Raw genomic sequence first — 15644 nt, 5'->3', positions numbered from 1 at the left:
CCCTCAGTCACCTAAAAAAACATTGTGGGTTGCAAGCACCTTCATTACTGCTATAGCAGAAAGTGTCCTAGTTAGATTTTATGATCGTTCTCAATATCCCAGCCAGAGGGATGGAGGGTGTTCATCAACAACCAGCATTCATACTCTGCCAGGAAAGAAACATGGCAACATTTTTGACATTTTCTGGAGCAAGATCAGGTCAGATCTGAGGTTTTTGATGCAGTGTGGCTAGTACCTGCTTTGTTAGAAACAGTTCCAAGAATACCTCCTTTGTTGTGAAAGACACTGGATACTAAAACCTGCACCCACCCCTTCAATGGTGCCTTCATATGGGAACCAGGAGGGGTAAAAATAAAAGAAACAAATAAAAGGTGCTGTAAGAAGACTGCTCAGGCACAATGTGCTGAATTTTAATCCGGCTTTGGACATCTGAAATTGGAAACTGGGATAAAGTTTTGACAGGAGTGCTACCAGATTGCAAAGTATAGTGGAATCAATCTAGAATGAAAACTATGGTAAATATATTTAATAGCTTGCAAAGTTTAAAACACGCCATGGCTCAGTCGGTAGCACCCTTGCCTCAGAGTCATAAGGTTGAGGGTTCAAGTCCCACTCGAGATTTGAGCACAAAAATCTAGGCAGACACTCCAGTCCAGTACTGAGGGAGTGTTGCACTTTCGGATGAGACGTTAAATAGGCCCTGCCTACTGTCTCAGGTGGATGTAAAAGATCCCGTGGCACTATTTCGAAGAGGAGCAGGGGAGTTATCCCTGGTGTCCTGGCCAATATTTATCCCTCAATCAACATCACTGAAACAGATTATCTAGTCATTATCATATTGGTGTTTGTGGGAGCTTGCTGTGTGAAAATTGGCTGCAGTGTTTCCCCCATTATAACAGTGTCTACACTTCAAAAAGTACTTCATTGGCTGTAAAGCGCTTTGGGACGTCCGTTGGTCGGGAAAGGCGGCAGATTTCTTTTAATAAATGTAAGAACTTTTTTTTGCATTAAGCACCGATGGAATTGAGCTGAAGCAAATCAGTGCAACTAGAATGAGGCTTTGTATAAAGTGCAGGGCTGGGGCAGGGGAAATTATCACAAAGTTATGAGAAAGGAAATTAAAAATACTGTCCTGTAATTTCCCCAGTTTGCATGGACAACTAATTGTCTGCATCAGATGAAGGAATGAAGAATCCCAACACAACTATTAGCACAAAACTAATATCTATATCTGAACCGAACAAAAGAAAAACAATGACTGGAACTGTTAACTAAAATGGATTTTTGTCTGGTTTCTCCTTATTCCATTTCTTCTCTCCAGGCAATAAAATTAAATAAACAAAAATACAGAATAATCTAGATGGGAAAGGGGGATCTCCAACACAAGCAACAGTTAGTGATGTCCACATTAAACTTGAGACAACATAATTGGAACAGTTTCAAAAGATGACCAATTACTGTATAAAATTACAATTTTTAAAAACTCATGACAAAGAGTGGGTAGCAAGTTATGCTGAAACCTCAAGTTAAAAAATAGCATTTCTCAACCAGTCAAATATAAGATTACATTTTTATTTCAAGCTTATAAATTTTAATGATAATCATGAAACTAAAAACAACATCCTCGTATGTAACAATGTAGACAGAATTATGTTTGAATTACAGATATTAAACTGCAGCATTGAGAGATCAGGTTTTGTCTCAACATTTACAATCTCTTCCCCCCCAACCCTCATTTTGCAACCAGAAAAAAAAGGTCTTTAGGATAGGGAAAGAATATCTGTAACTACATTGTTCATAATGTGGAAGAAAGATGTTCCATCACTGAAGCACACTATTGCAATAAAATATACACCTTCGGGATTTCATAAATTTTTAAATACTGTATTTTTTTTCATATTGCAGATTGCTTTGCTCCAGGTGTGTTTTTAGAGACTTGTCAGTCTTAAATAATTTCTATTCCAGTTATTGCCTTCTCTCTATACTCAAGATGGTCGACAAGTAGACCTAGTGTTTATAGAAAATTCAGTGAACAAGTTTCTGTAAATGTACAAAGTTCCTCAAAAATCTGCTTCAGGAAACTCCCTTAAAATCAATTTAAGAATCACGATAGACTCAGTTTATTAAGTTACTATGGGGCCACAGTTCCTATGCTTTATTCGATCCAAATGCTCAAACTCAAATCTGGGAGAGACGCACACACACACACACACATTAGCTTAAGTTTCACTACAACTTTGAATCTTCAGCTATCTGATTTTCTTGGTAATTTTATTTTTAAAAACGCACTGCTTAAAGGATGATGAGGTTCATCCTTCTTGTATAATGGGGATAAACAGCGAATTGTGAAGTGCATTTTGTATTGCTCCAAATAGTCAACATAATAAGTGAAAAAAGAGCAACTGAACGCTATGAAAAAAGAAAGCATCGAGTACAAAGTTGTTGTACCCAGTATACTTTCAGGAGACAAAAGCTTGTTGGTAAGAAAAAACGTGTTTTGAATAACAAAACTATACATGAATATGCTTTTGCTTGTAGCCAACAGGGCAAAAGAAATACTTCTGAGGGAGTCTTCAGAACTTGATTCTATTTTCCTTGCTTTCATTTAAAAAAAAAACATGCCCTAGAAACCTCGAGCTCAATGCCAGACCTTTTTGCCCTCCATTTCTCTTTCCAATTGGCTTCACAAGGCCCCCCCCCCGACCTGTAAACCAGGAAAAGCAACTGTTTCAGGTTGTAGACTTCTCCATGTCCAATACTCAAATAATCACCATTGAAGCGTGCTTCCACCAGGGAGATAGGAAATGCCAGATTTCCACAATTGAACTCTTCAGTATCAGGAAACAATCCAGCAAACCACTACTTTACTGATAAAAATAGCTCAACTACGTAGCATAAATTGGGCAATGGGAAGTCCATTGGTCCATTATCGGTTTAGGAAGTCAGCTAACCTTTAGCCAACCTAAAGCAGACCTACACCAGGCATTTGTCCTTTACCAGCAATGCGCCACAGAAGGTAGCAGTACAGAGCAAAGGCTATTCCCATTCTGCTTGTAATGTTAAGAAATGCACTTGTATAGTGTTTCACACGTTCCTCCTTCACCCCCCCCCCCCCCCCCAAAACAGCATGTAGCATGAGGAATTAGCAACACCTAGAAAAGTGACGCAATTACTCAAATCGGATTGGTGGATCAGAAAGTCAGGTGCCTTGAAACCTCAATTGCTGGTGTTTAAGGGGAATTAACTGCTGCTGTACTACCAAAGCAGTTTCCACTCTAAAATAAACCCTCACAGGTAGCAAGCCCAGAAATACCAGAGTGTAAAATATTAAGCTTTTAGCTTTGCTGCAGAAAACAAAGCATTTGTATACACATTGCAGAAAGAGTTTTAAAATGCCATGGGTCATCAGGGAAGTTTATTCTTCAATTAATAGGTTTAATAAAAACTGTTGATTCCACAACAGGCTTTGTTCAGTGTTTATTTGTAGGTGGTTACAAAGATAAGATGGGTAAAAAGATCTGCATCTGTTCAGTGAATACACCACTATATACTTATGTTTGAAAGGTGAAATCAAACTTTCTTTAAAAAGTACTTCATACATTACTGCTGCTCCAGGAGAATACTAAATAGAACTATATAGTGCACTATGTATTTGACCTAGTACCAGAAATTCTATTAAATCAATCACAGGATTGCTTTTTACAAAGTTTTCTGGTAGCAGCAAAAAGCTTTTAAATTACATATAACACTTCAAACATTTTTTTCCTGTACTAACATTTTTAACCCTTCCTCAAGTCACCCTGACTGTTCATTCAAAACAATGTCTCCGAGCTGAGGAGATGGAACCAATCACTGACCTATGACCACCTTCAATGCCGTCTGGTGATCTAACAGGTGGTGAACTTGGAGCAGGGGAAATAACCATCTCAATTTCATCCCCCCTGAAATGGGACACAGTTGCTGTAATGTGCTATACCAGCAGCTCAGCCGAGAATGGCAAAACTACAACATGTAAACATCAGTACCAGGCAACACTAGTGAAGCCAGAGATGTTACTGCGATAGTGCCCTAAATTATGACTGAACAACAGTAGCTTTTATAGCTGCACTTGGTGCAGTAACAAATCTCATTGTAGGTCCTCAACAGAGAAGCAAAAACTCATTAAAAAAATTCAACTGTTGTTCTTAAGTTCAGAAAAGTATCTCTACAATTCTGTATTCAATGTTTCTTATGCTTAAATTAGAAGAGAATAGAATTAAGTTAAAGCCCCTCACAAGTCAAAATACCAATTCTTAAAGTCTCCATCTCAGAGACAGTTCTTTTCAGAGATGCCATTTTAAGCAACAGAAAATAGGAACAAATGCAGAATGATCACTAATTCATTCATACTCCTCCTCATCATCATCATCGTCGTCATCATCGTCACCAATGTATGACATAGGGGTCTCCATTCTGGGATCGGAATAGTGTGTACCATTGCAACTTCCTTGTGCTTGACTGGTCATTAAGGCCACTTCGGTATCAGTTGGTAAGGCTACTGTTGCATCACTGGCACCAAATGCTCTGAAAGTAAAACAATTTGTCAAACGTGCTATTCCACAGTATAAGATCATTTTGTAAACTTGAAAGAGTTTTTTTTTTAAACAAGGGAAGCAAGTAAACAAACTTAAGAAAATTAGGACAAGCAATATTATAAGCCTCACCTATATAGGGGAGGGGGGAAAGAGAGAGCGAGATAGAGGCGAGTAAGAAATCAAAGGATATTGGGGGGGGGGGGGGGAAAAGAAGAGAAGAGAGGGGTATATGTGAAGAGCAGTGAGAAGGGAAAGAGAGAAAGATGAGGAATGAAAAAAAGTTTTAAAAAAAGGTAAGACAAGTGAGGGAGGAGAGAATGAAAGGAAAGAAAAACAGGCGAGAGGAAGGGGAAGAGAGGGGTGAGGGGACAAAACAGAAATGACTGAAAAGTGGTAAAAGACCAAGAGGACAGGGACAAGAATATGCTATCTTTATTAATAGAAGGATGTTATTTCAAAGCAACAAATTCTTGTTTGAGACAGTTACAATTGGCCCACTCAAAGCCAAATATTTACTTGCTTTCCCCCCCCCCCCCCCCCCACCAAGGTAGTGTCAAAAACAAATCAACTTCAAACCAAAATGGTTAGCATACATCAACATTCAGTTAATCGGGGAGTAAGTCAATGCTAGATTCAAGTAGGTATCATCTCTAGACAGAATATTTGGAATTATGCTCGGTAGATCAAATTACAATGTTAGCTCAATATTTTGCTTTTTAACTTGCGTTATTAGATGCATTTTCATTTAAAAGTGATTGGAGAAAATAAACTGAAGATGTATCACTTGAGAAAACCGGAGGAGAAATCATGGTGCAGAGAAAAAATATGGTTAAGGGCAAGACGACCCGTGGGATTTTATTACTGTACCCACAGTATGAGGGGGATATCAAATGAATAATCAGAGCTACAAAACTTCAAATTTTAGAGTACTGCATGGGGAGAAGATTTTGTTTAAAAGTTACAAGGGATGCTTCAATGTTAGCAGAAAATTGTCAACCATCCAGTTATGCTAAATCAGATGTAAAACATAAGGGGGAGGGAAGAAAGCAGCATCAACAGACTAACCTGCTAGACTGGAAGCTTGACGAAGATGCAGATGCTGCTACTGAACTTGGGCCAGAGTTATTTTGCACTCCATTAGCCATTTCTGTAATCAATGAAAATCAGCACTGTTAAACATTTTTAAAATTTACCATAAATACAATGTTAGGGTATTCCAAATTAACTGCATTAAATGTGTTACATTTCTAAGAGGGTGGCATATAAGGAAATATTGATTTTTAAGTAGGCATAAATTTGGCCTGATTTTGTGTAGCAAGGTTTCAATAAAATTTACAGCCAACCAAAAAGCATTAAATTTGGACAAGCCTAAGAGTACATATTAAACTTCTCAAAAACACATTGACAACTTATTTCTATGAAGCAACAGGAACATGGTATTAAATGTTGGTAAGACAGCTCAAGGAACTCAGTGCACAAGAGACTTGCTCCAAAGTCATTAGAAGAACATAAGAAATAGGAGCAGGAGTAGGCCATTCGGCCCCTCGAGCCTGCTCCGCTATTCAATAAGCTCTTGGCCACAACTCTACTTTCCTGCCTGCTCCCCATAACCCTTGATTCACGTTTTTCAAAAATTTGTCTATCTCCGCCGTGAAAATATTCAATGACTCCGCCTCCACAGCTGTCTGGGGTAGAGAATTCCAAAGATTCATGACCCTCAGAAGAATTTCCTCCTCATCTCCATTTTAAAATGGGTGACCCCTTATTCTGAATCTATGCCCCCTAGTTCTAGATTCTCCCACGAGGGGCAACAGCTACCTGCATCTACCCTGTCAAGTCCCCTCAGAATCTATGTTTCAATAAGATCCCCTCTCATTCTTCTAAATTCCAATGAGTATAGGCCCAACCTGCTCAACCTTTCTTCATAAGACAACCCCTTCAACTCAGGAATCAACCTTGTGAACTTTCTCTGAGCTGCCTTCAATGCAAGTATATCCTTCCTTTAATGAGACCAAAACTGTACGCAGTGCTCCAGGTGTGGTCTCACCAACGTCCTGTACAGTTGTAGCAAGGCTTCCCCACTTTTATACTCCATCCCCTTTGCAATAAAGGCCAATATTCCATTTGACTTCCTAATTACTTGCTGTACCTGTATGCTAACTTATTGTGTTTCATGTACGAGGACACCCAGATCCCTCTACCGCAGCATTCTGTAGTCTCTCCATTTAAATAATATTTTGCTTTTTTATTCTTCCTACCGAAGTGGAAAACCTCACATGATTAACAAACTGAGGTTACTATTGTTCTACCTTTTAGGAATGAAACTTTATTATAAAACTTGAAAGACTGAACAGTTTAAAATTAAAATGGAGTGTCCAACATTTTTAAAAAAATCAAGAATTCTCAAATAAAATAAGATATACAACATCTCAGTAGGCTGCACTTACACCTGCCTCTCCTGACGGCACCATAACCGTGACCCATTTTTCTGGGTCAGGGTGAATCAGGCATAGATGGCAGGCTCCCAGTGGGATAGAAACATAGAAAAGTAGGAGCAGGAGTAGGCCATGCGGCCCTTCGAGCCTGCTCCGCCATTCATGATCATTGCTGATCCTCTATTTCAATACCATATTCCCGCTCTCCCCATACCCCTTGATGCCTTTTGTGTCTAGAAATCTATCTATCTCCTTCTTAAATATATTCAGTGACTTGGCCTCCACAGCCTTCTGTGGTAGAGAATTCCACAGGTTTACCACCCTCCGAGTGAAGAAATTTCTCCTCATCTCAGTCCTAAATGTCCTACCCCATATCCTGAGACTGTGACCCCTCGTTCTAGACCCCCCAGCCAGGGGAAACATCCTCCCTGCATCCAGTCTGTCTAGCCCTGTCAGAATTTTATACGTTTCAATGAGATCCCCTCTCATTCTTCTGAACACTAGTGAATACAGGCCTAGTCAACCCAATCTCCCCTCATACGACAGTCTTGTCATCCCAGGAATCAGTCTGGTGACCCTTCGCCGCACTCCCTCTATGGCAAGTATATCCTCTCTTAGGTAAGGAGACCAAAACTGCGCACAGTACTCCAGGTGAGGTCTCACCAAGGCCCTGTATAACTGTAGGAAGACATCCTTGCTCCTGTACTCAAATCCTCTTGCAATGAAGGCCAACATACCATTTGACGTCCTAATTGCTTGCTGCACCTGCATGTTTGCTTTCAGTGACTGGTGTGCAAGGGAACCCAGGTCCCTTTGTACATCAACATTTCCCAATCTATCACCATTTAAATACTCTGCCTTTCTGTTTTTCCTACCAAAGTGGATAACTTCACATTTATCCACATTATACTGCATCTGCCATGTATTTGCCCACTCACTCAACTTGTCTAAATCGTCTTGAAGCCTCTTTGCATCCTCCTCACAACTCACAATCCCTAGTTTTGTGATTCTTGACACTACAACAGAGGGAAATTGGGCTGCGCCGCAGCACCAGCAGGCCTCAGCCAGAAAATGTAAAAGCCGGTCGAAGAGCTTCAAAGGTGAACATCGCCAGGGTTTGTAGGATTTTTTCCAAGATGGAAGCACTAAAAAGGGCTTCCCTCTTCATCCTTGCAGTTTGGGACCTTACTGCTGCTCCCCGCTGGACTACCACCAGGCTTCTCCTGGCAGTGGCGCAATCATACAGGAAAATCTATAGGGAAGCGCTGACATGTATGTGCTGCAGGCAGGGAAAGGGTGGCCAGTGGCAATCCTGGCAGAGGCTGGGAGAAGAAAATTACTGTCGGGTGGGGAGGCGGCAGTAGGCCTCATTATCCAATGCTAGCCTGCCAGATTTTGGAAAGAGTTTAAGAAAATCCAGTCACTGATTTTTATTTTCCTTTAAAAAAAGTCAAAATTGTGGTGTACAGGGAAATGTTTCAACAGAGACGAAGATCAAGGACATAGTTTAACATTTTCACAGGTGTAAATGCATCTAACAGCAGGATGATATAAATACACACACACAGGAGCCTATTATTAGTATATACTAAGCCTTTGCTATAGTGAGAAATAAACTTTGCGGTGTTAACAGATACACTCAAAATAAAAGGGTGTATTTTTCTATTTATGTTGCATTAAAGAGATAAAATTTCATAGAATCATAGAAAGTTACAGCACGGAAGGAGGCCATTTCGGCCCATCATGTCCGCACCGGCCAACAAAGAGCTATCCAGCCTAATCCCACTTCCCAGCTCTTGGTCCGTAGCCCTGCAGGTTACAGCATCCCAAGTACACATCCAAGTACTTTTTAAATGTGGTTTGGGTTCTTGCCTCTACCACCCTTTCAGGCAGAGAGTTCCAGACCCCCACAACCCTCTGGGTGAAGAAATTTCCCCTCAAATCCCCTCTAAACCTTTACATTACTTTAAATCTGTGCCCCCTGGTTTTGGACCCTTCTGCTAAGGGAATTAAGTCCTTTCTATCCACTTTATCTATGCCCCTCATAATTTTATACACCTCAATAAGGTCTCCCCTTCAGCCTCCTCTGTTCCAATGAAAACAGACCCAGCCTATCCAGTTTTTCCTCAGCCAAGATTCTCTACTCCCAGCAACATCCTTGTAAATCTCCTCTGTGCCCTCTCCAGTGCAATCACATCTTTCCTGTAATGTGGTGACCAGAACTGCACGCAGTACTCCAGCTGATGCCTAACTAGTGTTTTATACAGTTGAAGCATAACCCCTCCCTCCATCTCTTGTATTCTATGCCATGGCTAATAAAGGCAAGCATTCCGTATGCCTTCTTAACCACCTTATCTACCTGGCCTGCTACCTTCAGGGATCTGTGGACATGCACTCCAAGGTCCCTTTGTTCCTCTACACTACTCAGTGTCCTACCATTTAATGTGCGTTCCCTTTCCTTGTTAGCCCTCCCCAAATTCATTACCTCACACTTCTCCAGATTGAATTCCATTTGCCACTGTTCTGCCCACCTGACCAATTTATTGATATCTTCCTGCAGTCTACAGCTTCCTTCTTCAGCATCAACCACAGCCGATTTTAGCATCATCTGCAAACTTCTTAATCATACCCTTTATATTCAATTCAAGATCGTCGATATATACCACAAAAAGCAAGGGACCTAGTACTGAGCCCTGCGGAACCCCACTGGAAACAGCCTTCCGGTCACAAAAACACCCATCAACCATTACCCTCTGCTTCCTGTCTCCGAGCCAGTTTTGAATCACTTTACCTTGGATCCCATGGGCTTTTAACTTTGTGACCAGTCTGCCATGTGGAACCTTATCAAAAGCCTTGCTAAAGTCCACATACACATCAAATGCACTACCCTCCTTGTTACCACCTCAAAAAATTCAATCAAGTTTGTCAGACATGACCTACCCTCAACAAATCCGTGCTGACTATCCTTGATTAATCCATGTCTTTCTAAATGAAGATTTATCCTGTCCTTCAGAATTCTTTCCAATAATTTTCCCACCACCGAGGTTAGGCTGACTGGCCTGTAATCACTCGGTCTATCCTTTTCTCCCTTTTAAAACAAGGGTATCACATTAGCAGTCCTCCAGCAGCACACCCAAAGCCAGAGAGGATTGGAAAATGATGGTCAGGGCCTCTTCTATTTCCTCTTTTGCTTCGCTTAACAGCCTGGGATACATTTCATCCGGGCCTGGGGATTTATCCACTTTTAAAGCTGCTAAACTCCCTAATACTTCCTCTCACTATGTTTATTTCATCTAATAATTCACACTCCTCCCCCCGATAGCAATGTCTGCTTCGCCCCTCTCCTTTGTGAAAACAGATGCAAAGTATTCATTAAGAATCCTACCGACGTCTCCCGCTTCCACACAGATTACCCTCATGATCTCTAATAGGCCCTACCCTTTCTTTAGTTATCCTCTGACTCTTAATATATTTATAAAAAAATCTTTGGGTTTTCCTTGATTTTAACTTGCCAAGAATTTTTCATGCTCTCTCTTTGCTTTCCTAATATCCTATTTAATTGCACCCCTGCACTTTCTGTACTCTAAAGATTCTGGAGTATTTAGCCCTCGGTATCGGTCATACGCCTCCCTTTTTTTCCTTTATCCTACCCTGTATGTCCCCAGACATCCAGGGGGCTCTAGATTTGTTAGTCCCACCTTTTTTCTTTAAGAACACATCTTTGGTCTGAACCCTTCAGATCTCCTCCTTGAATGCCTCCCACTGCTCCAACACTGACGTGCCTTCAAGTAGCTGTTTCCAGTCCACTATGGCTAAATCCCCTCTGAACTTAGCAAAATTTGCTTTTCCTCCAATTTAGAATTTTTATTCCTTGTCCTTTTCCATAACTACCATAAATCTAACAGAATTATGGTCACTAGCACCAAAATGTTCCCCCACTGATATGCCTTCTACCTGCCCAGCTTCATTCCCTAAGTCCAGAACCACCCCCTCCCTTGTTGAGCTTGCTACATACTGGCTAAAAAAGTTCTCCTGGATGTATTTTAGAAATTCCACACCCTCTATACCCTTCACACTAATTTTATCCCAGTTGAAATCCCCTATTACTGCCCTATAGATCTTGCACGTCTGAAATTTGTCTACATATCTGTTCTTCTATCTCCCTCTCACTGTTTGGGGGTCTGTAGTACACTCCCAGCAGTGTGATTGCCCGTTTTTCGTTTCTCTATTCAACCCATATGGCCTCGTTTCATGATCCCTCCAACATATCATCCCTCCTCACAGCTGCAATAGTTTCTTTAATGAATACCGCGACCCCGTCCCTTTTTACCTCCCTCTCTATCCCATCTGAAAATCCTGTAACCAGGAATGTTGAGTTGCCATACCTGCCCCTCTTTCAGCCACGTTTCTGTAATAGCTATAATATCATAGTCCCAAGTACCTACCTGTGCCCTCAGCTCATCTGCCTTGTTCGCTATACTCCTTGCATTGAAGTATATAGCATTTAGTACAGGCAAACCTCCTTGTTGACTACTATCTAGCCCTTGATTCCACTGTTCTTCCAATTTACTTTCCAAGTTTTTGTTTTCCAATTCCAGTTTTTCTTCCCTCCCTGTTGACTCGATACTTAGGTTCCCTTCCCCCTGCCAAGCTAGTTTAAACCCTTCCCAACAGCACTAGCAAATCCTCCCGCGAGGATATTGGTCCCGTTCCCATTGAGGTGCAACCCATCTGGCTTGTAGAGGTCCCACCTCCCCCAGAAACGGTTCCAATTCCTCAGGAATCTAAAGCCCTCCCCTCCTACACCATTTCTCCAGCCACGCATTCATTTGCTCTATCTTCCTATTTCTATACTCACTAGCACGTGGCACTGGTAGAGATTACTACCTTTGAGGTCCTGCTTTTTAACCTCTTTCCTAGCTCTCTAAACTCTGCCTGCAGGACCTCATCCCTCTTCCTACCTATGTCATTGGTACCGATATGGACCACGACCTCTGACTGTTCACCCTCCCCTCAGAATGCCCTGCAGCCGTTCAGTGACATCCTTGATCCTGGAACCAGGGAGGCAACATACCATCCCGGAGTCACGTCTGCAGCCGCAGAAACGCCTGTCTGCTCCCCTAACTATTGAATCCCCCATCACTATTGCGCTCTCAGAATTTCCCAGAAAACATCGAGTTACATTTATATGTCCCAAAGTACTTCACAGCCTTTTGTAGTGTAGTCACTGCTGTTTGCAGGCAAATGCAACAGCCAATTCATGTACAGTAAGACCCCACTCAGCAATTAGATGAATGTTTGCGGTTTTGGTTGAGGGATGAATGTTGACCAGGACAACAGGAGAGCTCCCTGCTCTTTTTTGAAAAAGTGCCATGGGATCTTTTGCTTTCACACTAGTCTTGATCTGCATCTTACTTGGAAGACATCAGACAACATAACACTCCCTCAGCACTGCATTTAAGTGTTAGATTATGCATTCCAAGTCCTGAAGTGGGGCTCGAAACCTACAGCTTTCAAACCTGAAGGGCAGACAGCTACTGCTGAGCCAAGCTGACCCTTAAATGGAGATTTCATGCTGGAGACCATATACCTTTCTACAACACCAGCTTTTCATTAACAAGCAAGCTTATGTAGAAGAGTCCAACATGATTGGTTGAGCTCATTAATCATTGGATACCATTCTCACATTCTGACAGAACAAAAAGCACATTGGAAGGTGTGCATATTTGTTAGATGAGCCTTTGTTTGATTACATCAAACTAATGTTTTGCTAGATTTCTCCGTAATATGTTTTGACTATTTCTCCTGCTAGAGATATTATTCATTAAGTACAACTTAATGTTTCACAAAAGCACAAGGCAAGCCGCACTGCTCAAGCCGATTCCTTTCAGACATCCTTTTCACTATGGACAGTTCTGAATGGGGAATTGATGGCTAGCAGATATAACCAGCTCAATTAAGGCCCTTTTTGTAGTTAGCCTCATAATTAGAGATAGTTAACATTACATTGCTGGACTGGAAATATACACACAATTACTGTCAAAAGTATTTTTCCTGATTTTTCAAATAAAAAAGTTAGAATTCTGCATTTTCCCATCTTCACCGTGCATCATTCTCCAATCAAGAACTGGGCAGACATGCTCTGAAGACTTTGCATGTTCTAACTGGCCCCCAACTTCATCCACCCCCCCCCCCCCCCCCCTTCAGCGAATAGCAGAGCGCTTCGGTCAGTACCTCACTGAACTACCAGGGCGTGATAAGGAATGGTTTACTGTCTCAAGTATGTGCTAGCTTACTTACTTCAGGGTTTCTAGATCTATATTGCAATGGCACAATGCATTGAGACCCAACATGCAGCGCCACAGAGTGGTAGTATGTGGGGTTACACCCGCATCACTGTTCCTGATTTTAGTTGCTCTGCTGTGGGGAAGCAGAGCACAATCCAGACACTTCTCATTCTGTATGCACAGTCTCATTTCTGGTATATCCCAAACTCCATTCTTGGCCTCCTTCCTCTATTGAAGAGTCCCTATTGATCACGGAGGAAGACGCAAAAAAACTCCCAGAAATAAGAGAAAACCAAGGGTGTGGCGAGAATGAGGAACTTAAAGAAATTATTATTAGTAAAGAAACAGTACTAGCAAAATTAATGGGACTAAAAGTCGATAAATCCCAAGGACCGGATGACCTACATCCTAGGGTTTTGAAAGAGGTGGCCATTGGGATAGTGGATGCATTGGTTGTCATCTTACGGTTCCTGCAGATTGGAGGATAGCAAATGTAACCCCACTATTTAAGAAAGGAGGGAGAGAGAAAATGGGGAACTACAGACTTGTTAGCCTCACATCAGTAGTTGGGAAAATGCTGGAATCTACTAAAGGATGCAATAATGGGCAATTAGAAACTAATACAGGAAACTCTTTGGTATCCGGCACCGACGGGACCAGGATGGTGCCGGTTGATTAAAAATTCCAGATGGAGGTGGTTATCTACAGAGGCTATTTTTAACAAACAAAAATTTAAAAATCAAGAAATGTGCAGTATAGAGTGATTGGGTACTCACCTACAGAATGTGGTGTTAAATGGATGGTGGAAGATGCTTGATTAAGTACAGTACTGCCAGTTGAGGGTAATCCATAACTCTTTAATTACTTAACAGTAAAACAAAACTTATACAGTAAACAGAAAAATGGCGGATCGGAAGAGACTATCGGCAGCGCGGGAGAGTCCGACTCCTGTTATTGAGGTGTTCGGGCTTCCGACAGCGCCAAGAAGCCAAGTAGTAGCAGTTGGGAGAACTACCCCCACTGACTAACTCGGCCACCGCAGGAGACTCTGACTCGACAACATTTCCGGTTATTGAGGTGTTGTTTTCGGAGTATGAATTTTGCCAGTTAATAGAGAATTCCAGATTATTTAGGTGCCGTTTAAACGAGAGTTTCCTGTAACAAGACTGGGCAGAGTCAACATGGATCTATGAAAGGGAAATCCTGTTTGACAAATCTATTGGAGTTTTTTGAGGATGTAATTAGTGGAGTAGACAAAGGGGAACCGGTAGATGTGGTGTATTTGGATTTTCAGAAGGCCTTTGATAAGGTCCCACACAAGAGGTTGGTGAACAAAATTAAGGCACATGGAATTGGGGATAATATACTAGCATGGATTGAGAATTTGGTTAACAGACAGAAAACAAAGTAGGGATAAACGGGTCTTTTTCAGGATGGCAGGCTGTGACTGGTGGGGTACCGCATGGATCGGTACTTGGGCCCCAGCTATTCACAATCTATATCAATGATTTGGATGAGGGGAGTAAATGTAACATTTCCAAATTTGCTGATGACACAAAACTAGGTGGCAGTGTCAGTTGCAAAGAGGCTTCAAGGGGATCTCGACAGGCTCAGTGAGTGGGCAAGAACATGGCAGATGGAATATAATGTGGATAAATGTGAAGGTATCCGCTTTGGTAGAAAAAACAGAAAGGCAGAGTATTTCCTAAATGGTGAAAGATTGGGGAATGCAGATGATCGAAGGAACCTGGGTGTCCTTGCACATGAGTCACTGAAAGTGAATGTGCAGGTGCAGCAAGCCATTAGGAAGGCAAATGGTAAGCTGGCCTTCATTAAAAGAGGATTTGAGTACAGGAGTAAAGAAGTCTTACTCCAATTATATAGGGCCTTGGTGAGACCACACCTGGAGTAGTGTACAGTTTTGGTCTCCTTGCCTAAGGACGGATATACTTGCCATAGAGGGAGTGCAACGAAGGCTCATGAAATTGATTCCTGGGATGGCGGGACTGTCGTATGAGAAGAGATTGAGTAAACTAGGCCTGTATTCGCTTGCATTCAGAAGAATGAGGGGAATGAGGGGATCTCATTGAAGCATACAAAATTATTACAGGGCTTGATAGGGTGGGTGCTGGGAGAATGTTTCCCTTGGCTGGGGAGTCTAGAACCAGGGGCCACAGCCTCAGGATAAAGGATAGGCCATTCAGGACAGAGATGAGGAGAAATTTCTTCAGAGGGTGGTGAATCTTTGGAATTCTCTACCCCAGAGGGCTGTGGAGGCTCAGTCACTGGGTATATTCAAAACAGAAGTCGATAGATTTCTGACTAGTAAAGGCATCAAGGGATATGGC

General features: G+C 41.8%; 1 protein-coding gene across 1 annotated transcript in view; it reads right to left on the bottom strand.

The window, feature by feature from the left end:
• Nucleotides 1–1558: 1558 nt before the first annotated feature.
• Nucleotides 1559–15644, bottom strand: part of LOC147125307 (transcription factor Dp-1-like) — a 62504-nt gene continuing 48418 nt past the window's right edge. The window contains exons 11-12 of the mRNA XM_086000944.1: nt 5640–5721; nt 1559–4563 (exon numbers count right to left, since the gene is read on the bottom strand). Coding sequence (XP_085857070.1) covers nt 4380–4563; nt 5640–5721 — 266 coding nt within the window. The 3' untranslated portion in view covers nt 1559–4379. The remainder of the gene's footprint in view (nt 4564–5639; nt 5722–15644) is intronic.

Source organism: Somniosus microcephalus, chromosome 1 (genome assembly GCF_052327205.1).
Source record: "Somniosus microcephalus isolate GS21.2 chromosome 1, FLI_Smic_1.0, whole genome shotgun sequence".
Taxonomy (NCBI): domain Eukaryota; kingdom Metazoa; phylum Chordata; class Chondrichthyes; order Squaliformes; family Somniosidae; genus Somniosus; species Somniosus microcephalus.
This window is presented reverse-complemented; position numbering and strand designations above follow the sequence as displayed.